The 26,005-nt window shown below is 38.1% G+C and overlaps 2 protein-coding genes across 4 annotated transcripts; one reads left to right on the forward strand and one right to left on the reverse strand.

Annotated features, from left to right (window-relative positions):
- Window positions 1-441: 441 nt before the first annotated feature.
- LOC123759471 (ran-specific GTPase-activating protein) lies at window positions 442-11,466 on the forward strand. Of its 3 annotated transcripts, none has more exons than XM_045744574.2 (5): window positions 442-585; window positions 4,742-4,902; window positions 6,442-6,544; window positions 6,939-7,122; window positions 7,843-11,466. In XM_045744574.2, the coding sequence occupies exons 1-5, from the start codon at window positions 571-573 to the stop codon at window positions 8,070-8,072; spliced, it is 693 nt and encodes a 230-aa protein (XP_045600530.1). In that variant the 5' UTR covers window positions 442-570; the 3' UTR covers window positions 8,073-11,466. The 3 variants fall into 3 exon arrangements, with proteins under 3 accessions (XP_045600530.1, XP_045600531.1, XP_045600529.1); XM_045744575.2 differs by lacking the exon at window positions 442-585 and adding an exon at window positions 648-812; XM_045744573.2 differs by lacking the exon at window positions 442-585 and adding an exon at window positions 1,275-1,386.
- A 1,708-nt stretch (window positions 11,467-13,174) lies between these two features.
- On the reverse strand, window positions 13,175-24,812 carry LOC123759469 (delta(3,5)-Delta(2,4)-dienoyl-CoA isomerase, mitochondrial). Its single transcript, XM_045744572.2, has 7 exons — window positions 24,654-24,812; window positions 20,646-20,814; window positions 19,374-19,590; window positions 17,384-17,510; window positions 16,431-16,584; window positions 15,950-16,076; window positions 13,175-14,317 (listed from the first exon to the last, which is right to left on the reverse strand). Exons 1-7 carry the CDS (start codon window positions 24,676-24,678, stop codon window positions 14,216-14,218), a joined length of 921 nt encoding a protein of 306 aa, XP_045600528.2. The 5' UTR covers window positions 24,679-24,812; the 3' UTR covers window positions 13,175-14,215.
- Window positions 24,813-26,005: the final 1,193 nt, after the last annotated feature.

Consider the following 26,005-nt stretch of genomic DNA (forward strand, 5'->3'; position numbering starts at 1 on the left):
TCCTTTATATATAATAGGGTAGCAGCACATTGCTGTGTATACCTAAGTTTGTCAATAAAACAACGATAAAAACATTTAATTATTTGATAAACGAGACAATAACTTTTATAAATAGAGGATTTCTACATAACTTACAATGGCTCATCTTTATTTTATGCAAGATATACATGGGTAGCATTAATTTTACACACTGAGACTAGTTTGATAATTTGATGTGTGACTGGCAGACTTGGGTGGCAGCGACCACACCAAGTTCCACACCAATTAGTATTAAGTTTTAGTCATTAATGTTTTTCCTGCCCGAAACGCTTTGCGTAATAGTGGCTTTAGGCATTGTATGTACTAGCTCCATCTATAAATTGATCAAATTATGTAAAATCTCTTGTATGTATGTACCTTACCTGAATAAACATTTTATTTTATTTTATTTTAAGTGTTGTCCTAGCCACGACTTACTACCGTAGTCAGCACGCCATCTATTGTCCAGCTTAATAACTACTTGTTTGTTTACAAAATTTAACGTAGGAGCAGAAGGCAGCGCTGGGAATATCTTCAATCATCGACGTCGCCATGGCTCCTGAGAAGGTTTGAATCACACACTCACACGGTCCAGTAATTCAATCTAGTTTATAGTAAAGTATCGGAGTAATCCACGCCTGGATTAGACTACAGAGGTGGATTTAGCGAACCCATATTCTTCCTCTAATGGATGTGTTTGGGCGGGAAAAGCTCAACTTATGAATGATCCTCCTACGACGTGAGAAATCAGTGACATAACCGCTCACCGTCGCTAAATTAACCCGGGAGGGATGGTACGTAGTGTAGAATGGTGGGAGGTGGTGGTGAAGTGTGTGGAGGGGCGTGAGGGCTGCCTGACGGGGGGTAAACCTGCCGTCGGTGGCGAGTTTGTGGGGGAAGAGACGGCACCAACATGGCCTTGACCGCTATGCTCGCTGATCACCACACCTCGCCCACACCCCACACACCTCGCCCACACCTCCCACACCCCACACACCTCGCCCACACCTCCCACACCTCGCCCACACCCCACACACCTCGCCCACACCCCACACACCTCGCCCACACCTCCCACACCTCGCCCACACCTCCCACACCTCGCCCACACCTCCCACACCTCGCCCACACCCCACACACCTCGCCCACACCCCACACACCTCGCCCACACCTCCCACACCTCGCCCACACCCCACACACCTCGCCCACACCCCACACACCTCGCCCACACCCCACACACCTCGCCCACACTGGTCTCTTATTTTTAACATGACTTTCACATGGTGAAAGACTCTGGGTGTCGGGACGCGAGAGACGTTTATTTTCGCATTTTGTGTTTTTAAAGGAAATTCCATGGAAAACTTAGGCAAGGTATTGAAAGTGTACCTTTTAAGCCGCTGGCTTACCATATGTGGAGAAGTTTGGATTAGAGGATAGCTATTTTAAAAGTCAAATAGATAATTTATTAAAGCACATGTAGACAACATTTTAAAATGACAGTATTGTAGTTTGTCACAGGTGACTTACTAGCCCTGTGTTCACTGGTGCAGCTTTGTCCATTAATATCAAACTCGTTTCTAACTTGTCTAAGCTGACGGTGACAGCCTTCGCCTGCCGCACCTGTCCTGACGTGTGTAGCTAGCTAAAGGGAAGTGTTAAAAAACTGTCTAGATGCCTCGGACAATCCAGGATTTCGCACCAGTGACAAATACTGTTTACTGTACACATTGATGTATGCTTCCTGTCTTTTATGGTGTTGTAAGGAATATGTTCATAACCTTTTAGAATTCACCGTATTGTATACATTGTGAACATTAAATCTCTTGCCTAACTAAAGGAGTGTAGATATGTTGTATAATGACTGATAGATGTTGCACCATTTGAATGTATCAATGTGCATTCATTTATTTGCATACAGATGCAATTCACATTAAAGTGTGTCAGCTGCTAGAGATGCAAGACAATGGCGAATATAATCAAGGATTTCAAAAGGGTTAAAGGCATAGACAAGGGAAGTAGACCTCTTGGGACAGGTCAGAACCTACAACAATTTGTACAAGGTTTAGAAGTGTAATTTTAGGAGAGAGATTAGGGAAGTACTGTGGTTTGAAAATTGGGTAGTGAACAAGTTCAATTGACTGCCAGCTAGTATTTTTGACATGAACAGGTTTCAAGAATTTTAAATGGAACCCACCTAAAATGGGCTAGTGAACCTGCTGCTGTGCTCCCAAATTTTACTTCTTAACCAACCTAAATGTTCTTATTTCAGCACAGCCTTACCCTGCCTAATCTAACATTGCAAACAGATTTTACAATTAGAGAACAACCCTTGATGAAATGCCTGTGTATAATTTGATTGTACTCCTTTGGTTATAGGCTTGTATGGTGCTGTGCTGTTGAATACTAGATAACATAATGTAACAGGCATTTTCAGCCTGATATTAGCAAGAGCATTTTTCTGGCAACGTAACATCACTGATAATATCACCTTTTGAAAATAAGGTTTAGGAAGGCTTGGGCATGGACAAAACTAAAGATAAAGGTGAAACGTCTGTAGAGTTAGTCAGATAAATATCCATCAAGTGGTAGCTTGAAATGAAAATATTTGCTTGGTAGAATTTGCCCTGAAGTCGAACCAGGGTTTCACACAATTCCCCAATGCATTCTGGCTCTGTTGTCCAGAAATCGTGGTTCGGCTTTAGCGGAAGCCTCAAGAACCCTTGTGGATTCAGTAGAATCCCAAGTTGCAATTACTTTCACCATGTCGTGGTCTAGTTGTCTACGACATATGCTTGGGAGTATCCTGAGCCTAAGTTCGAATCCTCATTACGGCTCCTACTGATTTTTCTCATTGATATATCATGTTAATGTGATTTATCTGTGTGGTTTAGCCCATGCCTGCACCGGATGCAATGGCATGCTGTTTGGCAATCCAATTACCCAAAGCTACACAAAGCTTCCTACCATTATGTGAATAATGAAAAAGAACTATAATACAGGTACAGTATATTTACTCACTATTGGTACTGAATGTAGAAGAGAAAAAAAAAATTTACTCTGAAATAATGTAATTTTATAGCAAAATTGGGTCCATCCAATTACCCAAGGTCACAACATTGTCGCTAGAAGCGTCGACTTCCTGTGGCGTCACCTGCCATTTAGTTTCGTCTAATTTCGTCATAAAATTATATTATTTCAGAGTAAAAATATGTTTTTCATGTTCTACATTCAGCACCAACATTATAGTAAATATATCATAGTTCTTCATTACTTACGTAAGGCTAGGAAGCTTTGGGTAGCTTTGAGTACATTTGGGTAATTAGACAGACCGCTGTATGGGATTGAACTGCAGGGCATATCCTATTAGCCCATTTGAGCAAGAGTAGGCTACAGCTTATTGTATCAAAACAGTATTTGTTATTTTGTGTAGTGTTTTATTGTTTGTTTTCCTCACCACTAGAATTGCAGAGAAATCTCTTGGTAAATCACTCATTGTTCAGCTACAGTCAAAATATATTTAGTTATTACTTAAACTGTTATTAATAATTTGCATGTGGTGGTGTAGGCAGGTATAGTTACTAAATATTGGTTTTGAACTGTGATGAGTAGGGTTCAAATAGAGCCCCAATAGTAGTCATTCTAAGCCTTTGCTGCTCGTTAACAAATCAAACCTAGGCTAGTCTTGGGAAATGAGATAAATTATTGTTTTGAGATGTATAGTATATACTACAGTAAGTGTGAGATGTGACATCATGGGGCTGTCTCCAGGAATCTTTTTGGATACTAGGTACTGATTTTGATTGCCAGTACATGGCTACCTTGTGTAGCTTCAGGTGATCAATGGCCCCACGGCCCTGTCGAAGGCCTCCCAGTTGGTCATCTAGTCAACCAGGTTGCTGGATGCGGCTTCTTGCAGCCTGATGTATGAATCACAGCTTGGTTGATCAGGCATTCTTTGGAGGCATTTGTCAAGTTCTTTCTTGAACACTGTGTTGGCCACTTATGCTCCTTATATGTAGCAGGAGTGTTGAAAAGTCTTGGGCCCTTAATGTTGATAAAACATTAATGTGCTTTGATACATGCATTTAATATTGGTATCGTTGATGGTAGCCCTTTTATGGATTTCTGGGGGTGGCTGTAAACTGGTTAGCATGGCAAGGAGGTTATCTATAAAAAAGGTTGTTTTGCTTGTTTTAAAACATTGTGTTGGCAAAGGTGAATGATGCAAAATTTATACAGTATTTGTTCAGTCATAAATTAGGGTGGAAGCCAATAGTTTTGCATCCTAAATAACATGATTTTGAAATGTTGGTACTGCAACTTTATTCACATTTCTTGTTTTCCTTGTACTGAAAAATGTTTAGGGCCTCTTAACATACATGGGTTATTGGTTTGAGTATGAGGTCTTGGCTGCTGTTCATGCTGGACCAGTTGCCTGGTTTTGACAAGTGCAAGAAATAGTTGTGTGCTGCCATTAAAATAGTATATGACAATAATAAGGATATCTATGCATTTCTTTGATGCTTCATTCAACCAGTTTAAATACGTTTTCAATGAAATGCTGCTATTGAAATGACTAGCAAGGATGTTTTTTCATAGCCTAATATGGATTATACAAACGTAACTCACAATTTCTCTTGTTTTGATGCAACTTGTATCAAAATTAAATTTATCCTATACTATTTTTGCATATGAAATACTGTACATGTGAATATTAATTCAACAGACAGACCCTGATGGTGAGACTGCTGCTAATACCAGTAATGTGTCTGAGGATGCTGTAGCAGCCACAGAAGGGGATCATGACCCATATTTTGAGCCGGTGGTGACACTTCCGGAAATTCAAATAAAGACTAATGAGGAAGAGGAGGAGGAAATGGTTAAATTGTAAGTTAAATAAATGTCTTTATTTTGTAGAATCGGAATGCAAGGACTTTATTTCATGGAAGAGCTTGAAATGCAGTTAATGGAAGTCCCTCAATATAACAAAAAAAGTGAAATGCATATCGAGTAAAGTCACTGTAAATGGCTACCTAAGTTATTTATGTTCAATTTAAAGTGACATTATTTTCACAAACACTGATGTCATGTATTTCACAATGAGATGTCTCTAAAATTATACCACAGACATGACTAGGTGTAATACATTATACTAATTTTAATATCCAAGATATGTAGCTGGTTGGCTACATGACACGTGCCATATGTCAGGTTCCTTGAGTGACATTATCCAGCCAGATAGTTGTATCACTAGTTTGAATGGGAATTTCACTGGTAAATCATGTATTTTTTTCTATCTACGGTATACAGTATATATTATGACTACTTTCCGTTCAGTACCAATAGGCAACATTCTCATAACATAATTGTATCCGCATGACTTGCCTTCCATATTGGCTGGGCACATCGTGAGCATTCCTCCCCCCCCCCCTCCTCCCTCCTCCCCTGCTTGACACAGGCATCGACTACTACAATGTTTAGCTCTGCTGGTGTTTGTCTGGATGATTGTGTGGATGGGCTGTAATGCAATAAATAAAGTGAGGTACTGTATTTATATTAGGCCTATGTATGAAGAAACAATGCTTTGACTCGTCTTCACATTGGCTACCTTTCCTTGCGGTTACCATGCGATGATTTCGGGGTTCAAAGTCCCATTGGCCCAGTCTTCAACATTAATGTGGCCCTGTGACATTAATCACAGCTTGGTTGATCAGGTATCCTTTGGAAGTGTTTATCAAGTTTTCTTGAACACTGTAAGGAATTGGCCAGTTATGCCCCCTTATGTGAGGTGGAAGTGTGTTGGAATAGTCTTGGGCATCTGATGTTGATAGTTCTCTCAGCGTACCTATTTCACCTCTGCTTTTCAATGAGGATATTTGGCACATCCTGCCATGCCTTCTGGTCTCATGTGGTGTTATTTCTGTGTGCAGATTTGGGACCAGTCCCTCTAATATTTTCCACGTGTACATTATTATGTACCTCTTCCGCCTATTCTAAAGAGAATACTCAAGTTCCTCTCAAAGAGGATCCTAGATCGTTTCCTCCAAGGAGTACTGGACCAACCGGGCTGAGCTGGGTATGTGGGCCTGCAGGCCGCTCCAAGCAACAGCCTAGTGGACCAAACTCACAAGTCAAGCCTGGTTTCGGGCCGGACTTGGGGAGAAGAAGAACTCCCAGAATCCCATCAACCAGGTACCTACTTAGTCGTCAGGCTCTTGACACAACTGATCTGCTTTATCTCTAATTGCTGCTGCAAAGATTTTTTTGGTACCATCCTTCCATTAGCATGTTATATCTTCTCATCTCTAGTTACCTCTTCACCCTATTTTCTTTAATTCAGAAAGAGGGTAACTATTAGGGGAGAAGGTGAACAAAATGAAGATAAAACAATGTAGTGTGTGTGTTAATTATTATTTTCTCTTCCAGGAGATGCAAGCTTTTCCGCTATCATACTATCGAGTCTCCTGCAGAGTGGAAGGAACGAGGCACTGGGGATGTAAAGATTTTGAAAAATGGCTACAAGAAGACTGTGAGTTGTTGCCATGGCTAATTTAATCATCAGTTGAGATCATAAAGCATAAGCTTGGCATTAGAACTGATCTACTATAGTATATTTATACATTTTATATTTTTTATAATTGTCCATTCAAATTATTTTTTTTGCCCTCCCACTACTACCACCATTTAATTACTATAATCATAACCTAAACTCCTTATACTTCCTGTAATCATTGCATCCTATTCTCATTTCACCACACTTTTCATACCCTTATGTTGTCAGTCTGTGGATGCCTTTCTAGGTTGTCCTACTATGGTGGAAACAATTAGTTACCATATATGATGTCTTGATTTTTCCTGTTTCTGAACAGTGTTTGTATTTTAAATAATTTAAATTTTTTTATGTGCTTATTCTGTACAATCAGGTTCGCTTGTTGATGCGACAAGACAAGACTCTTAAAATTCGTGCAAACCATTACATTACACCTTATATGGAACTCAAGCCAAATTGTGGCAGTGACCGAGCATGGGTGTGGTCAGTGGTAGCAGATTTTGCTGATGAAGAACCGAAGCAAGAACTTTTTGCCATCAGATTTGCAAATGCAGAAAGTAAGTTTCATAAGAATTGTACGTTTTGTTGCAGAGAATTATTCCTCTGCAACCTAACCCTTGCATGTAACCTACAATCACCTAAAAGGTCAAAGACTGTGAACGAGACAAGATGCAGACATAAGAAGGCAAGATAACCAACCCTGTAACTCATTATCCAAGGAATGATGGAGCACTTGCTCATGCAGCATGTGGCTGAACTGTGTGTGTGTGTGTGTAAATATGTGAAAAGCTGTGTTTATTTTGTCAATACTCTGCAGGAATTTAGTGAATAACAAAAAATATTGTCTTTACAGTGCTGTATTGCTCAAAATAGCAAATGTGGGTTACAGTAGAAGGGTGTGGTAAAAATCTGTTTGAATGGGGGAAGCTCACTTCTGGATGTACTGTATATACAGTATAGTATACTATATATAATATAGTATATAATATATATAATATAGTATACAATATAGTATACAAAAATATTAGCACTACTGTATATACATCCTAATTTACACTGTAATAAGAAACCAGATTAATAAAGTGAAGTATAGTGCAGTACTGTACTGTAATAGGAGAATTTCTCTCTATGGTAAGTCCTACATAATTTTGCCTTGACTGATAAATAATCAAGTGGATTGTAATCATATCCTTTTATTTTAAAACAAAATTACGTGAGGTAAGTCGGTGTAAAAAAGATTACAGTGTGTACTGAATCTATACTACTTCCCTTTCTAGATGCCCGACTCTTTAAGGAAGTATTTGATGAAGCTCGAGGTATTGTGACTGTGGCAGAGGTTAAGACAAAGGAGGATGAGGAGAAGAGGAGGAGTGATGAGCTAAAGGAAGAAGTGGACACGAAGACAACTGACCCGACTGACAAGTCTAAGGCTGAGGATAAGACGGCAGATGATGTTTCCAAACAACTGGAGAAAATGACTGTAAAGGGGGATCAGACGAAGGAATAAAACACAGGCAGGTGTTTGTAAGAAAATTATCATCATGGTATCTTGTTAATATTGCAGAGCTTTGCTTGTCTCATTAACATTCTCATTTTTTAATTGCATTATTTTTGTGTAGATACCATCATTCCATATTTTATTTAGATAGTTATTTACAGGTGATCATTATCGAATTGTATTTTTTGTTTCAAAATGATGTGCCTTGGTCTTCATTGGTGAATGTTCTCTAGAATGAGCTGTGATCAGTATGCATGGTGATCTGCTTCAGTGTATGTATTGAAGATGAAATAATGATAGACATGATGTAATGAAGTATATAAAATAGTGAATGTTTATTTTTAATTAGTATAAAAGAAAGTTACCCTTCATAGGAAATTTTGTTGGCAGCCATAGATCTATTCTCTTGGTTATTGAGAACACAAACAGGAAGTATCTCGACAAGGTGATGTGGAAAAGCAATCATGACACTTTTTCATTAACTACTGTCGTGTCTGACATATTGAATGATTCAGATTTGCTTTATACAGTATAGTGATAAGGATATTTGAATTCACTGTAAAGAATGTTCTGCATGTGCACAGGGTTCTAAAATGAAAAACAAAAAATATCATTGGGGCCATTTCCCACATTTATGGGGTGAGGGGCACTTGACAACACAGAACCTGGGGGCCCCAGCCCCCGTCTCTTCTTCCTTACTGTAGGGTCTGCCAGGTTGTTGTGCACTGCTAAATGGTTGGCAATCGGCTCTCCACATTTCTATGACAATATTAAAGAGCAGAAAATGGACCAATGTGGTCTGCTTTCATAGAATTTATAAAAATGGAGACTAGGAATATAGACTAATATATATATATATATATACACATGTTTATTATTTTCTTACCAGATCAGCTGTCTATGATCCGGTAATTTGTCCCAACACTTAAGCATTTTGTAATGGCCCGTCTATACAATTTTGTTTTAATGCATGTAATCTTACATAAGAATTATTAATTTGAGTTTGTTTTTGTAGTTGGCTAAGTGAAATTAGCATTGTAGTAAATTCCGCACTGGGACATTCATTTAAATATCACCTGGCTTTGATTATTTATATCCAAGATTAATACAGCTTTAATATCTGTAGTTAGGCATTTGTCCTCCTTTTATAGTCTATTCTAGATGAAGGTTGAGGACGAAGAGAAATTTGTTGGGTGGTCAGTTTTGGAATTTGTTGTTTAATGACTATTGAGAGAGATCAGATTACTACAGTTAACTGAAGTTGGTGGTACGCTCTGTAGTTTTGATCACGAGCAAATGCATGATTTTGAAATTAGCTAAGTAGCCATTAAATTTTTTAGTAGCCTGACATTAGAATACGTCACTCTGACATGACCATTATATTATTGATTCCTGGTATATAACAAAACAGGTGTAGGTTACTAGATAATCTCTTTGTTATTTTACTGGTTTACTGTAAATCCAGTGTATAAAATTTGCATGAGATGGTTCAAGGAATGTATGGATTAGATGAGCATCATTCAAGCACTGCCTTCATTGCTTGCACAGTTTTCCATAACATTTGCCTATACTGTATCTCTTAGTTGCTCACTTAATGGCATTGACAGATTATTCACATTATTAAATAAAATTAAAATCTATTTCACGATTACAGTATATTTAGCAGTTGGTGATAGAAATGTGATGTTCTTGCACATAGGTGGTTGTTTTCTCCTCCTCTCTCCATTCTTTTCCCTCACCCACCCACCTTCTTGATATACTATTTGCACAATGTTTATTTAGTGTGTGTGATTTTGAAAGTTCCTAGATTGAATATGTTGAATTATGCATAAGCAATAAAGTTTGCAGTATTGGAGGCATCTGATTGCAGGTCTTGTATGTGATCACTGAGCACCTCTTTAGCGTATTGCATTAGTTTATTTCTTGGTCAGTCATTGTAAGTGGGAGAGGACAGTCATTGATGTGGTGTAGGCTGCATTTTGCAGTAAAGACCCAATGCACCCAATCTTTATATTTTTTTCACAAGGTCACTCTGTCTTCCTGAGTTTTTGTTTTCAGATAAATGGTACAAAAGAAAATATGGTTGCTTGTGTGACCTTTTGGAAGAAATTCATAATGTACCAAACCTTGATTGTAAAATACTCCACATACCACTATAAAGACTAGTCTCTCCTGCCTGCTATTCAGCTGTGTAGAGAGATAGTCAGTATTCCATGCGGGACTAGCCACGAGACACTCAGCTTTGCGTTTACACAGTACTGTGTATTCATTTTGGCAACTTTGATCACACCTCATATATACAAACATGCTTGCACATGTATTCATGTGCACACACACAACTCTTTGTTTCTTAATATATGCAGTATACACTGCTGTCTATAATATTGGGCAGAAGTCTATATTTTTTGTAAGGAAAGGCTTATCCTTACCAGGATTTTGCATTCCTTTCTAGTTTGCCTTTAATTTAGAATGTGGAAAAAAATGAGGACAATTGATAAAAAAAAGGGACATAATAGGCATCTCATACATTGGATGTGGAATGTATCAAGGTGGTATTTTAAAATCTATACCTTTAAAATTGTGCACTCTTTTTGAGAACTGAATTGCTGAATTACCAGTAGAAATGAAGTATAGGTAGTGGTTAGTCATCAGAAAAAAGTGCAAATGCAGACAGTTATTATTACTCACCTGTTTATTGTACACCAGATAAGAATGAATGTCTTAATGTTGTGATGTACGTAGAGTGTGAGTTTGGGTTTGTTTCGTCAATTTCCGTGTTGTGCAAATGATATGGCCTAATATATATAGCACCTTATTTTGTAAATACAGGTGGTGATCTTGTTTTGTGTGTGCATAAGAGGACTGGAAGTCTCCACAAAATTTATTTTACTAAATGTACTTTACAGAAAGCAATGTGGTAAGGTGTATGATAAATTGGATGGTGGTGATTTTACTAAATTTTTTTTTAAATGCCATTTTAACTTCCAATTGCAGTGCCTATGAAGTCTTAACTGTAAAACAATCTCAAAAGTATCTTGGGTCATAGTCATTAAAGTAGATTTAATCAAGCTGACTCCTGCTGATGCAGCTGCCAGTTGGGCACCAGTATTATTGCTCACTAACATCTAAGAATAACAGGCTTTTGAGTTAAAAAAAATTTCACCTTCATATTGTTTTGAAGGCATTTGTGAATACCACAGAAAGTCATAGCATCATATGTAACTATTCTCTTGGTGTGTTTTATACAAGATCCTCATATAGACCATATCTTCATATGTTAATTGGTACTAAATAATGAAAGATAATTGCATGTTGCTTTGAAGCTGTGATTGGGTTTGGTGCTTAAGAGAGGCCAACCCCACTTAGGGGCATAGAGTAACCTGCTATTAAACAAAAACAAAGACTTTGGTCTGTCATTCCCCCCCAAGTATTTGATAAAAAGTGGACCAAGACCTCTAAAGACTGTATATAACCCAAGTGAAAGATTGTGGTTTGGTGAGTGGTTACTTAACCCTTGTGTTCCCCAGTTGCCTCCAGCTGCAAGTCAATTCCACCCAAGAAGCTGTGGTTGCAGAGGAAGGAAAAAGGAGCAACTCATAGAAGTGAAAGTACTAATAGTCGAGTGTTGCCGTGTCAAAACAGGCATGCAGGCCGTTCCAGGTAACAGCCTGTTGGACTGTTCCAACAGTCACAAGTTTAGCCTGGCCCCAGGCCGGGCTCGGGGAGTAGAAAAACTCCTGAGACCCTCTCCAGGTACAGTATACTCGAGTCAGCTGGACTAGTGTCAACTGGGCCTCAAGGAGTTAACACATCTGATGGTTTTTGGAGTGTTGTTTGGTTACTCAATGATAATGTCGCTTGCATACACTATCCCTGCTACTCCTAGGGTTCATGTGGTGCATTGCCCTCTACTTTGTTTGCTCTAGTGGGTTTGGGAAGTGAAGTGTGTGTGTGTGTGTTATTTATGGCTGTCTCATCTTCACCCTATGAGACTTGTGGTGACCAGACCCTCGAGTCTACTTTCCCTAGAAGATCCACCTTAACACATTCTGTAACAAAGGACCCAAACCTTTGCTACCAGACTTTTTACTTTAGGGTAGTTTTTTTTTCTCCATATAAAATGTCATGCAGTAATGAAAGTTTTTAGCTTATTACATGTTCCATAATGTTTTTGAATTTGATTAAACAAAACTGGTAGTTGTCAATTTAAAGTGACTATATTCCCCCACCCCCGTCTTTTGAAGGATTGCTTTTCTATCCTGGACAGTGGGTGCAGACTCTGGCTCTGCCTGGGGTCCCTGTGGGGGGACTGATATAGGTACTGTTTGACTCTCAAAGGGTTAGTCGAGCTTAGTTGGTTAGCTTAGTCGACCTGTTTCGTATTGAGGAGGATCTCCTTTTGCAGGGGATAGGGTTTTTGTATCCTACCTAAGTGTAAAATTTGTATGTACAGTGTATGATTTGAGTGTGGCTCCCCCATGGTTCAGTTTCTTGCGCCATTGGGCCCATTGGGATTGTATTTCTGGAGACTTCCTTCCTCTCCGGACCTTCCTTCAGTGGCTTGGAAGGCACGTGTTCTTCACGTACCTCCTGAAATACCCAGGGTTATGCCTCGTTCATGGCATAACTCCTTTTTGGTTGCATCGAGGTTCTGGAGTCTCCCAGCGAGTGGACAATCTTTTGATCACACTTGGGGTTTGGTGCAACTTTCATCTTGTTCCTCTCCTCTTTCTGGAGAAAGTTGTCAGTTTGTCATCTGCTGCTGGTCTGCCTATTTCAGACCTTTGTTCGAAGGAGGAAAACGAGATCCCTAATATGTGGATCTTGTTTTCAATGTTGCTGGTGTCTACTCTATTTCCTGTCCTCTCCAATATTTTGAATACCATTTTAACCAGTTACAAAGTACTCCTTAGTCTACTCGCATCCATACATGAAAATGCAAAACAACGGATTGAAATGGTGAGCAATTGATTTAAATTTGGTGAGTATTGCACCAAAAAGTTAAGTTAATCTTTAGTACACCTCTGTAGCACACTTAGATTTATATAGTTGGTTAACTAGTTCTTCAACCAAGTTTTTATATGGAACACTTAAGATATAAAACCACAAAATCCCAATATACAATGTATTAAAATAGGACTATATACTATAGTACAGTACTACTAATAAAATACATGTTTCATTGTAAATGAGACATGCACAGTAGAAAAGGGCTGCCAGTTGAAAAGCATTTGAAGGTATCTTGTAGGTATAAATGTTATTCTCCTACCCAACACTACCCCCATTTTTTCTTTATTTACAACATATGCTATGACCCATAACCCAAACTATGTACATGTTAAGGTATACTGGCAAGACCCTGGTAAAATTTTGTACAAATATAATAATGGCTGTAAAAAATTTAAGAAATGTATTTCTTAAATGTATTTTCTCAAAGGCTAACTATGCAATAGGATTGAAATGGAATCTCTGAACCCCTACAAAAAACAGTAACTGGTTACTGTAGGGGTAAAAACTACCCCTACAGTAACTGGTTACTTTACATTACTAGATCACTAAAAAATTTAATACTTATAAGTAATAATAAAAACATGTTATCCCTAATGCTCAGTGAACAGTCTTTTGACATTTAAATTACATACTGTTGTGGGTAACAGACGAAGTGCTTATATGCTCTTTAACTAGCCCTTTCTTGAAAAACTTCTTCTACACTGTTTATATGGTAAGGGAGGACTGCATGCTTTGATGATCCATAGGGAGAGCAGCTTAACATTCCAATGACACATTTTAGCATTATTCGTAAACGTTTTGAAGATACTGAAATGCAGTGATCAGAGAATTTCTGAAAATCATTCTGCATTTTCAATACAAAATTCATGAAATACAAGAGCCCAATGTGGGCAGATCTTATAAGGGGACCATCCAGATATTACCTCAACCACATCATTAAAGACAGTAATTGCTCTGCCAGTGTGTATTTTCTCTTAACTCATGCTTTGGGCAAATTAGGCAAAATATTATTATGCAAATCTAACTTTACATGCATGAGTATACAAGTTATGTTCACAGATATACAGCAATTTATTTAACCCTAACAGTGTAAAATGAGGCTTTTCTTCAAGAAAATTTTCAGAGAAATGTGACAATTTATTCTAGAGCTTTGCAAATACTGCCTTGGTCTTCCCCTTGCTCATTAGAGACATTGCAGATATACGTAGATCTTCACTTTGTAACATTGTCATGTTTATATTTGCCTGGAAAGAAGCAAAAAGTAAAATTTATAAAAGGATACGAAACATGGAATATTTGCAAAAGCAACAAAGACAGATGAGTAACATGTTTGTGAAAAAAAAAAAATGTTTGATAATCAACTTAATTGGTAGGTGACGACGATCGTGGGATCGGATGCGCCTATGGTGTGATATACCCTGTATAATAATTACTTTAATGTTTATAAACCAAAAAAGCTGAAAAAAACTAAATTCTTTAAGAATTATTCAAGGACGATCGTCATTACGAGGGAGGCACTGTTAAACTGAGGTGCGGTCGCCCGTTCCACCAGGAATCACACCCTCGGTCGACCCATGTGTTTCATCAAACTCACAACTCAAGACAAAGCTCGTAAACTGAATCAAATTTTATGAAGAAATTGAGCTCGTAAACAGAGGTTACACTGTACTACTGTATTACACAGTATGTTGCAATCATGTCCCATATGTAAATTGTCATCCACACTTCCATGGAAATAAACATTCCATTCACCTGGGCTCTAGTTGACTCCAATGATCTAAGGTACTCATTATATGCAAGGTAAGATAATTATCAAGAGAAAGTGCTATCTTGATAGTGCTAAGCCAGTACAACCATATAGTATTTGGAGAGGATATGAGGACAAGGAGTAGGGATAGGAACGAGGAAAGATATGGTACCCTGCTACTTACGGTCAGGGATTGAACGCTGACCTGTAAGAAGCTAGGGCTTCACTATCATCCAATCCAAGTACAGTAATTGGACTATTACATATAAATTTATGCACCTTGCAAACCACTAAGCAGGTCTAACTAGAATAATAATCATGCAATCATTAATCTATGAAGAGCAAACCAACACATGCTTGCTCATTGCAATTTACAAAGCAAAGTGCTGTCCAATATACTATACACGTCACTTCTCTAGCCAAAATGCTTGCCAGAATCCTGGCCACTAAATCCTGAATATGAATTTTTTTTCACATGTGCATTTTCTAAAGGAACATGGAGGTCCTGTTGTATAATGTGCAGAGGCACAAAACTGTGGCTTTGGTTGTCTACCTTGCTTTAGGAAAATCATGACCAGCCTCTGGTTTACTGATATTTGAATGGAGGATAGAAATAGCCTAAGCTACTCCATCCTTTTGAGATGTATTTTACTGTCTCAATAAATGTACTTTAACTTGATATCTGAACCATGTACCTACAGTAATATGTATCACTATCAGGGTCTTTTACATCACTATCTTTGATATATAATTACAGCTACTTATTTATTTCCTCATCATTGTGATGCTCAGGGCATGAGCAGTGTGGTGCTGTGTACTGTTGCTGCATGTTACCCATAGTTGCTGTCTTACTACTGAGGCCCTCACACCCAGGAGGGGTGCCTATGACTTTTCCCAAGATGATGTCTATTTTCTGGAAGCCTGAGGAAGTGGATATAAGCCTTGTGTATCCGTGGAAATTTTAAATCTTATGCTAGACCTACAACCAACTCTGGTTTACACACTACCGATGAAAGGACTCTGGTTAACAAGTGCAGTTGAAGGGCTAAAATTGAGACAAACTTTTTTTTTTTTTCATGTAGGCAGAGAGGAAGGGGGTTGAAGTACCTAAGTGTACAATGATACTTACAAGGTTGTCTAGTCCTTCTTGGACAGAATGGTCCCTACTATGCACCAAGGCAATTTTTGTAGTTTGGACAGCAACAGGAGACTTGCTGGCAATGGTGGAGGCCATATCTAGAGCTGCTTCTAACAAGCTGTAAATAAGAGGGGTAAATTAGGGAAAATTACTTTCTTACAAAACTGCAGAAGGCCTATTGGCTATTTATATTTGTCTAACCTATATTGATATTAAAAAACAACCTGTTCCATAAATTTACAACCCTATATCCAAACTAGAAACAAAATCTATCCAGTTTAATTCATGGCTTTAAATAACAGAATAATAATACATAGAACTGCTGGCATTTGGAACTGCTGAATTTTGGCCTGTGATCTCAAGTATGCTTACAATGACTCAAGAGCTTGGCAAGGACTGACTTGTGTGGAGCTCTCCAGGTAGTCAGCAACAAGGAGCCAACTTTCAAATCCTCCCAGAAAAGAACCCTTACCTGTCCTTGTCATCGAAAACTCTTGACACAAAACCACACTGGAGCGCCTCAGAAGAAAAGAACTTCCTGGCTGAGAAACATAACTCACGAACAAGGCTTTGATTTCCTATGATCTTTGGGAGGCGTTGTAGTGTCCCAACATCAGCTGCTAAGCCTGTCAGAAACAACAATTTATTCAAATAATTTTACCTCATAGCATACTGTAGGTGTAATGTGAAATCTGACCAATGACTAAACTACATATTGTAAACAATTATAAATGTAAGAATGCATATGGATTAATCTTTACCATTATTACTAATTATGTTATTTTCATGCTGTGTGTGCGTGTATTACATTATTTACTTTATCACTAATATTTTGTCTATTATTAAATAAATTATTAAAATCCTTTACCATCTTCGTTCTCTTATCATCATTCTTCCTCTCCCCAGCTGCCTCACCTTTCCTTTAACACCTATCCTCCCATCCCCTCATCTTTACATTACCTTCTCACCTATCTCCCTAATCCATCCCAACCTTCTTATCTCATTTTTTTTCTTGCAATGTATTTGTTATTTTATTAATTCTGCTAGAATTTACCTACTTAAAATTATCTGTTAGATTAAGGACCTGCCCGAAACGCTGCGCGTACTAGTGGCTTTATAAGATTGTAAATACTATGCTATGTATTCTCACAAACCCAATGTACCTTCTTGTATATAAATAAATAAATAATACATTTTCTCCCTTGCTCCTTAACCCTTGGGTTGCCTTTATAATGGGCAACATATATATATATATAATTAAAAAAATAATAAATCTTCAAGCATTTATAAAGGTATACATCTTTAAATTGCAATAATGACATTCAGATTTTAATATTAAAACTTCTATTTGGATGTGAGAGCAAGTCAGACTATCACTTTTCATAACTGAAATGAAAAATCAAATATCAGTGTCATATGACTTACCAACATCAACTTCCTTTACTTGGAACCAGGCATCAGAGGAGCAATATCTTATATCTGCTGAACAAATCAGATCCACTCCTGCACCAATACAGGCATTATGCACAGCGGATATGACTGGCTTTGGACACTAGATTTCAAGGCCATCAAGGTCCAAGGTCCAAAAAGGAAAATAAAAATTATATTGTACAGTATATGGACACCTACATTATCATAACCCATTAGACCCCCGCCCCCCCCCCCCAAAAAAAAAACAGCGTTGAATGTAATGATACGCCTATTTCCGAGTCCCAGTGACTCTCTGAAGCTACTGTCACTGATAGTGTGCCAACTACCAGGGCCAACTAGGTTGCATCAGATGCAGAGTTCTATAGGTCTACTGAGAACCAGGGCAAAAACCTGGCCCTCTTGCAGAGGTGCAGGGAGCATTGGCATTTATTTATGCTATTATCGGGGAAGCAACCAGAAAGTCAGTGACACAAAACAGACCATTACTTACTGACTTAGAGAAAGACTTTAGCCTTGAGAGCTGCAAAAAGAACTCCTCTATGTAAACAAATTATCGAAATCTCTCTTAACTAGTGCAAGCTCGTTGGCCTACCTCCACCACTCATTTGGGGGAAGGAGGGAGGTAGCTCATGGTCAGCCAGCTAAATTACCCTCAGTTCTATGGCAGATGTAACAAAACCCTGTGACAACATGGAGGGAAAGAGAGGTCAGGGAGCCACAAGAGCTAACCCAGAAATTGGCTTTTCATTACATTCAACACTGGTTTTCTGGGATGAGCAGCTTGTGGTTCCCTGGAACTAACTATCTATGGAGAAGAACAGCAAATGGGACATTCCAGGAACATAATGTCCTGCAAAGCTAAAAAAAAAAAAAAAGAAAAAAAAAGAGAGGCAGCATTGACACCCCACTCTGTGGAAATGGGAAGGAACCGGGACAGACTGTCTGTCTGTCTTAGTCTTGGGGGTCACGTTGGATACCCCAGAACATGATGAATGGCAAGGAGAACCCAGCAGAAGAGCCACACACAGTGCCCAGCTCCAAATAGACAGGGACTGAAGCAAATCCCCCAGACCATGGTGACAAGGAACTACAGGGAAACTCCCGGACACACCAGTGAAGATAAATGATTGTGCAAAGACAGTGTTAGTGGGCACCCAGAGAAGAAAACCCTGAGTGCATGCAGCCCAAAGTTCAATGAACACCAATCTTACACAAGCAGGCTTGGCTTTCCTTTAATAAGAACAATACAACAAGCAAATGGCCCCTGCAGGACAAAGTACAAGGATGGCCAGCACTTAGCTTGAAGCAACAGGGCTAGCCCATTACTGGTGAACCAGAACACTACAGGCAGAACTATATTCCACCAGTTCAGCAACGGAACTGAGCTTGGGAGCTGGTTGAGGGCTTGGATCAAGCAACCTGGGGGGGTGATAATTGGAACTACAGTAACAAGTTTCAAGCCAGTTTTGAGTAAATCTCTTGTGTGATTATTCGGACAGTTTCAAGGCTTTGCTTTCTGTGAACCATCCAGTTGTGTGTAAAGCTTTTCCGACTTTCTGGAGTTTTTTTTCCATTGGTGTGGCAAATTGTCATTCACACTGTGCACCTCTGTGAGGGGGGCCAGGCTCTGGTCCCTGGTAGATCAATCAGAATTTCCATAACTGATGTGACCTTTTAGTATGGAGCAACCTCAGCAAGAGAGCTTCAGAGAGCCACTGGGACTCCCCCCCTAGAGAAAATCAACTCGGTAATCATATAATAAAAGTTTTTTCTACCAATACATTTGAAAATATAATACAAGAGCTTATATAATCTTCAAATTTCAACAAAAAAATGATCATTTATCATTTATAAAATGCAATACATAATCTATTAAAAACTTAAATCTATTAAAACTAAATACTGTATGAATACAGTATTTAGATACTTTACTAAATAAATGCATCATCTCTAATGAGATGATGCATAAAAAAAAAATATTTACCTTCTCTATGGCAGTGAAAGACTCCTGATAACTTGATATAATTTTCCGTAATGCGCGACATTTACGAGCCACATCATCATCGCTCATAACAATGCCAGCCATTTGTGTTAAATCACCAAGGTCAATGCCTGTGGTAAACAATTTGCCAGTACCACTCAGCACCACTGCCCTGCAGTCCGGGTCCTCGGCCAGCTTATCAAAACACTCGCCTACTTCCCTGTATACAGAAAAAAGTTATGCACATCATGTGCTTAGTGTACTTAGCATTTAAAGAAAGAAAAATGTTATGTAAAATAATTGCTAGTACTGTAATGGTAATATAGTGTGGTCATCAATACTGTAATGGTAATTCCTAGCAAAGTGTAATTGAGAAATAGAAACACCACCACATATCATACATGTTTATGGTGTCAACATGTGGATCATGTGAGGGGTTTTGTACCACTGACATCATTGACAATAACAAGTCTCCATGGCAAGCAGTGGCAAGACACTTGCCCTGCACTTCGCCAGCAATTTGGCCGTGGAGCATTGACCGGATGCTAATCCTTAACTGTAGCTACTATACTTAAGGGACATAACTGGCCGACCTGTCACAGTGTTCAAGAGAGAACTTGACAAGCACCTCCAAAGGATACCTAATCAACCAGGCTGCGAGCAACTCTGGTAAATTATCTGTGGTGAGCAACAAAAGACAGTCTACAAAGACAAGCATCATAATCTCCTTAAACTTTGACTTCTCATAAAATATATGGTATGTAGATGCATGTTTACCATTGAAAGCCAGTTCCAATATTAATAACATCTGATGTACATCAAATGCAATAATAATCATATTTCTCACATTTAACTATGTATTATTTTCCAAATACATTCTGTAAATTGATGAAGACGATGAGTCACAATAACCTGGCTGAAGAGTTGATACCCAACCTACACATTAGAAAATGAATAAATGATGATGTCTCAGTCCGTCCTGGGCCATTATCAAGTCGAGTAAACTGACATTTATCTCGGTAGGTATGGCTGATTAGTCAGTCTGTCCACCATGCATCTACAAATTGATTACAAGCAAAAACTACTATAGCCCCATTTCGGAGATACAGTACTGTACTACTGTACTACTGTATATATTTAGTGCCTGCCAAGAAAAGATAACTGAAAATAAAATTTGAAATAGAACATTTTAATCACCATATACAGTATATAAGGATTAAATAGTACAACCAATAAACCCACTGCAAAAGTGATGTAAAACTAAGCAAACTTTACCTCCACATAATTTTATTCAACGCATTAAGCTTTTCTGTTCGGTTGAGTTGGACATGGAAGACGTGATCTTTTGGCACAGAAACTGCCAGTGTCTCGAAGGTGTATCCATCGCCTGGTTGGGCTGACATTGCACGTACACTAAGCACTGATGGGCTCAACCGCAACAACCCTGGGATGTGTAAAAATGTATTTCAATTACATACATAAGACAGGGCACAGAGTGTGCTGAAATCATTGTGCAAACAAATATTATACTTTACTGTACTGATTTAAACAAATAACATCTCACTGATTTAAACTAATATCCCCATATTGTTTTAAACCAATATCACAGAATTTTATAACACTTTCACTGCTGTCTGGTTTTGACCCAGAACCTAATAACTGTGTGGGGTGAGCCTGCAGGTATCCAGCCTGCACGCAAGTTGTATTCAAATCAAATTTAAAAATACAAATAATAACTTTACAAATAATCTATAGTATAAGTAGCAAGGGATATTTTTCTATACTTTACTGTACAATTATACTACAACCTGATATGCAAACGCAATATTTATGACCTTAATACAAGCATGTAGCCAGATGGCTTTATGGTGCATGATAGGTGTTCTGCCAGATATTCATGTCACCTATTTGCACAGGAATTTCACCTGTATATTTATATATTCTTTCAACGCTATTGTAAATCATTCCTGTAATAATATACTGTACTGTACTTGGTACCTACAGGTCTAACCTCTTTACGTATGGACACAAGCACTGCATATTGGTTGGCCACAGGCACTGACCACTCTAATATTTGGTGGCTCATTCCTTTCTAACCAATGAGTAACATGATCTGATATTACTGGACAAAAAAAAGGCAAGGAAATTACCACTTATTTATATCTGTATGTGTTTTTAAAATACTAGTCTAGAATGGATAAACAATGGTTAAGACAAAGAAAGCAAAGGGTCATTTCAAATGGAAATCAATCTGATTAGAAAAACGTGATGAGTAGGGTACCACACAATTCCATTTTAAGGCCATCCCTTTTTTTGCCATATACATCAATGACAGATATCGACATGGTAGTGTAGAAGTAAAAATGATATTGAGGCATTACAAACAGATCTACATGAACTCCATAAGTGGGGCATAACAATGCACATCATAACTATAAAATGAACAACATCATTATGCAGTAGACTGATGAGGAAAAAGACCTAGTAATCAGAATCCACCAGTCACTGAAGTGGCATAACAAAAGGGAGCTGCAGTAGAAAATACCCATACAAACCCTCAGAATATTCAAACAAACCTTTGATTTCATGGAAAAAAAAAAATAATTATTTATCTGTACAAATCCCTGATATTATTGTATTATGGATTACATGTGGACTTCATCTTCAGAAGGGCATAGCTGTTTTGGAGAAAGTTCAACACATGAGAGTGAGAAAAGTCATTCCAGAACTCGGTCAACTTTTACACCAGGAAAGGTTGAGGGCCATAAGACTAACAACACTGCAAACCAGACATGACAGGGCTGATCTCATTGAGACCTTTAAAATACTGAACATGTTGGAGCATATTAATCCAGACCACTTCTTTTAAAGCTCAAATGTAACAAACAAGGGGCAATAGCTTTATGGTCAACAAGATAATGTATGACAGAAAACATGTTTTTCACCCATGTTGCCTAACAGTCAATAAATATCTAGGAGTTTGGCAACTGTTCAAATTCAAATGTTTATTCAGGTAAAAGTGCATACATAGAAGATGAGTTACAAACATAATGTTGGATTTATAGATAGAGCTAGTACATACAATACCTAAAGCCACTAATACGCACAGCATTTCAGGCAAGGTGTGGGGAAAACACACATTTAGACTAAAATTTAATACTAATTGAGCATAAATTGAGTTGAAAAAGAGGAGAGGGGGGGGGGGGGGACATGGCAGAAATCAGCAGTTATACAAGTTGGTCAACATACAGTATTGTTTGAAAAAAGCAAGACATGGGTTGACATTTAGGGGGTAAGGTAGGTTACATGGAGTTTATTAGGTAGTACTGTACTTAGCTTTTCTCTTAAACGGGTTGAGAGGGGTACATACAGCCTTTGACCTTCCCAATGATTGGGAAGGTCATTCCACATTCTGGGTACCTTGATTTGTAGAACAATTCTAGTATGGTTAAGGCACACTCTTGGAATATCAAATAGGTATTTGTTTCTGGTGTGGTGCCCATGGGTTCTGTTACAACCTTCTAGGAAGCATTTAAGGTCAGGATTGGCATTACAGTTCCGAGTCTTAAATATACACAGTATAGAGTACACTTGAGAGGATGTGCAATGACTTAATATCTAACATATTCAAAGATTTAAGTAAGGGTACCAAGTGCTGTCTGGGGCCAGAGTTTGACATTAGCAGCTGTGTATTGAGTAATTAGAGGATGTAGATGATTTTGGGTAGATGAACCCAAGCACAAATATCATAATTCAGATAAGGATAGATGAGAGAGTAATAGTGTGTCACCAGGGCAGGGGGAGGTACATAATATCTGATCTTAGAAAGAATGTCAACAGTTTTAGAAACTTTTTGCTATATCTTGAATGTGATACTGCAAATTCAGCTTGTTATCAATGAGAGTTATGGGTATCATCCAGGGCACAGTGAATTGTTGGCAAAGAGACCTTCATAAGGATAACAGGCATCCTGTCCCTGACTACAGGAAATCATCTCACCCACATTTCAAACATGATAATAATAAATCACCTCGATGGAGCACTTACACTGCATGTGAATTCGGTTAACTGGTGGAGCCAATTAGAAACATTTTCTCTACCTTCGCAGGCTTCATGTAATTCTACCTACATTTATGTGGACTGAGTGGATTGGTGGAGTTTGTAATGCCTTAAATTGCCCCAGAAGATGGGTCCAGCCACTGGTGTAAGTTTATTTATTTACTGTATTTATTTATATATATACTGTATATACAAGAAGGTACATTGGGTTTTATGAGAGTATACTGTATAACATTGACGTTTTTAGTCTTGTAAAGCCACTAACACGCATAGCATTCTGGGCAGGTGCTTAATCTAGCATATAATTTTAAGTAGGTAATTTGTAGCAAAATTGAAAAATGTCAACAGGTACATTGCATGAAAATCTGAAGAAAATTAGTGGGTGCATTATGGTAAAATTTGAGAATTATCAACAGGTACAGGTACATAATTTGAGGATATTGTAGTAAAATTTGTATTCAACATAACATCCATGATATAAGATGATAGCAGTGATTACAATGGTGAAAATGTATGGCTAAGGCACATATGTGCATACTAGTGGCTTTACAAGAATGTAATTACTATGCTATGTATCCTCACAATCCCAATGTACCTTCTTCTATATATAAATAAATAAATAAATAAATAAATATATTGGAGGAGTGGGTAGCACAAGATACAGTGCAAGTTTGAAACACTAGGCAGGAAACTATGATGATGAAATTAGGTATTTTTTGGTTTTACTTTTGAATAATGCATAGGTTGGACAGCTTTCCAATTAATTAGGGAGTGAGTTCCATAGACAAGGTCCCTTTATTAGCATGGTGTTTTGACAGACTTAGATTGACTCTGGGGATATCAGATATATTTATTTCTGGTGTAATGATTATGGGTTGGTTCTATTACATCTGTCAAGGAAGAGTTTCAGATCAGGATTTGCATTTAGGAACAAGGTTTTGTACATGTAAATGGCCCCATGAGAATGTGTGGAACGAGTTTATGTTTAGCATGTCAAGGGATTTAAACACAGGGGGCTGTGTATTGTCTGAAAACAGAGTTTGTTATTGTTCTGATAGCAGATTTTACCTGGGTGATGACGGGCATGATGTAGTAGTCTTATATAACCTATACTGTAGTTAAAAAGTCTTATATAACCCCCTCCGCCGACTACACAATTCACCGGAGCCTCAGGTGTCTAGTTAACAGAGCTTGTCATTAGGTCTAAACAGATATATACATTACCTGACATAAACCTGGCACTCAACATGGTGGGTGAGGTAGACCAGAGTGAGATAAAGAGAGAGAGTAGCAGGAGAGGGCCCGGGTACACCAAGTGCTTGACCTCCACACCCTCGCCTCCACAACACACTGTGAACCACAACACATAGCAACAACAAACACGACTCAGCGACCCCACTAAGCAACCGCCGAATATAATTCAATATATTTATTAATAATAAAGCAATTTGTTACATGCTTATATGCAATATATATATTGCATATATATCTCGTAAATAAATGTGTCTTGAATATTTGTACTAAAGCAGGCCAAGACGAACGAGATATCCCGGGAGAACGTCCCAGACAGGCTATAGCACATTATTTATCTTTAGTTGAAATAGTTATCTTGTTGCCACCAGCCACAGCTAGTTTGACTTAACTTTACCTGAGAGCCACTAACACTAGTGGCCTCGACGAGGACAGGAAGCCGGCGGCTTGTCGAAGGTCCTCCCATTTGCCCTGATGATCTTTTCCAGTTGTACTTTAAAACTTAAGTTTTCACATTTACGGCATCGGCGGGTAGGCAGTTCCATGGGTTAATAATCCTGTGAGTGAAAAAGCATCTCCTGTCGTCAGTCCAACATTGTGGCTTGTTGAGCTTGAAACCTTTGCTCCTTGTTTGTGTTACATCTGACAGTTTGAAGAAATTGTCAGGATCATCACCATCCAACTTGTTCAGTATTTTAGCAGTTTCGATGAGTTTCTTAAATGCAAACCCTGTTCTAAAACTCTTCCTGGACACATACAATAGAATCCATAATCATCACACTAGAAATAAATCTCTTTTTGATATCCCCAGAGTCAAACTTAATCTGTGTAAACACTAAGCAAATAAAGGGACCTAATCTATGGAACTCACTCCCTAATGAATTGAAAAGCTGTCCAACTTTTGCCTTATTCAAAAATAAAACCAAAAAGTACCCAATTTCATCTTCATAGTTTTCTACCTATTGCTTTATCTTCGTACTGTATCTAGTGCTACCCAATCCCCCAATATTTGCACCTAAGCCATATTACTTTACCATTGTTATCTTAGATATCATGGTTGTTGTATTGAGTGCATATTCTATTGCATTATTCCTTGAAATGTTATCCTAATGTACCTAGTAATCCTTGTTCATTATTGTGTATTATTCTAATCTGCTTTTGTATCAAAATTTCTTGCAATATACCTGTAAAAATTTTTTGTCAATTTTACTGTAATTATTCTACTTAAAATTATCTGTACCTGTAAAGCTGTAAAGTACCTGTAAACATCTTTTGTCAATTTTACTGTTAATTATCTAAAAATTATCTGTTAGTTTAAGGACTTG

Source organism: Procambarus clarkii, chromosome 32 (genome assembly GCF_040958095.1).
Source record: "Procambarus clarkii isolate CNS0578487 chromosome 32, FALCON_Pclarkii_2.0, whole genome shotgun sequence".
NCBI classification, from domain to species: Eukaryota; Metazoa; Arthropoda; class Malacostraca; order Decapoda; family Cambaridae; genus Procambarus; species Procambarus clarkii.

Coding starts and splice junctions, on each gene's coding strand:
- LOC123759469 (XM_045744572.2), bottom strand. CDS start 24,678: ATGTTGAGTGCCAGGTTTATGTCAG. Junction 20,815..24,653: donor GAGTGCCAGGTTTATGTCAG/GTAATGTATATA, acceptor TACACATCCCAG/GGTTGTTGCGGTTGAGCCCA. Junction 17,511..19,373: donor CTTTCACTGCCATAGAGAAG/GTAAATATTTTT, acceptor CTTGAAATCTAG/TGTCCAAAGCCAGTCATATC.
- LOC123759471 (XM_045744573.2), top strand. Junction 6,545..6,938: donor AAAATGGCTACAAGAAGACT/GTGAGTTGTTGC, acceptor CTGTACAATCAG/GTTCGCTTGTTGATGCGACA. Junction 7,123..7,842: donor CAGATTTGCAAATGCAGAAA/GTAAGTTTCATA, acceptor TTCCCTTTCTAG/ATGCCCGACTCTTTAAGGAA.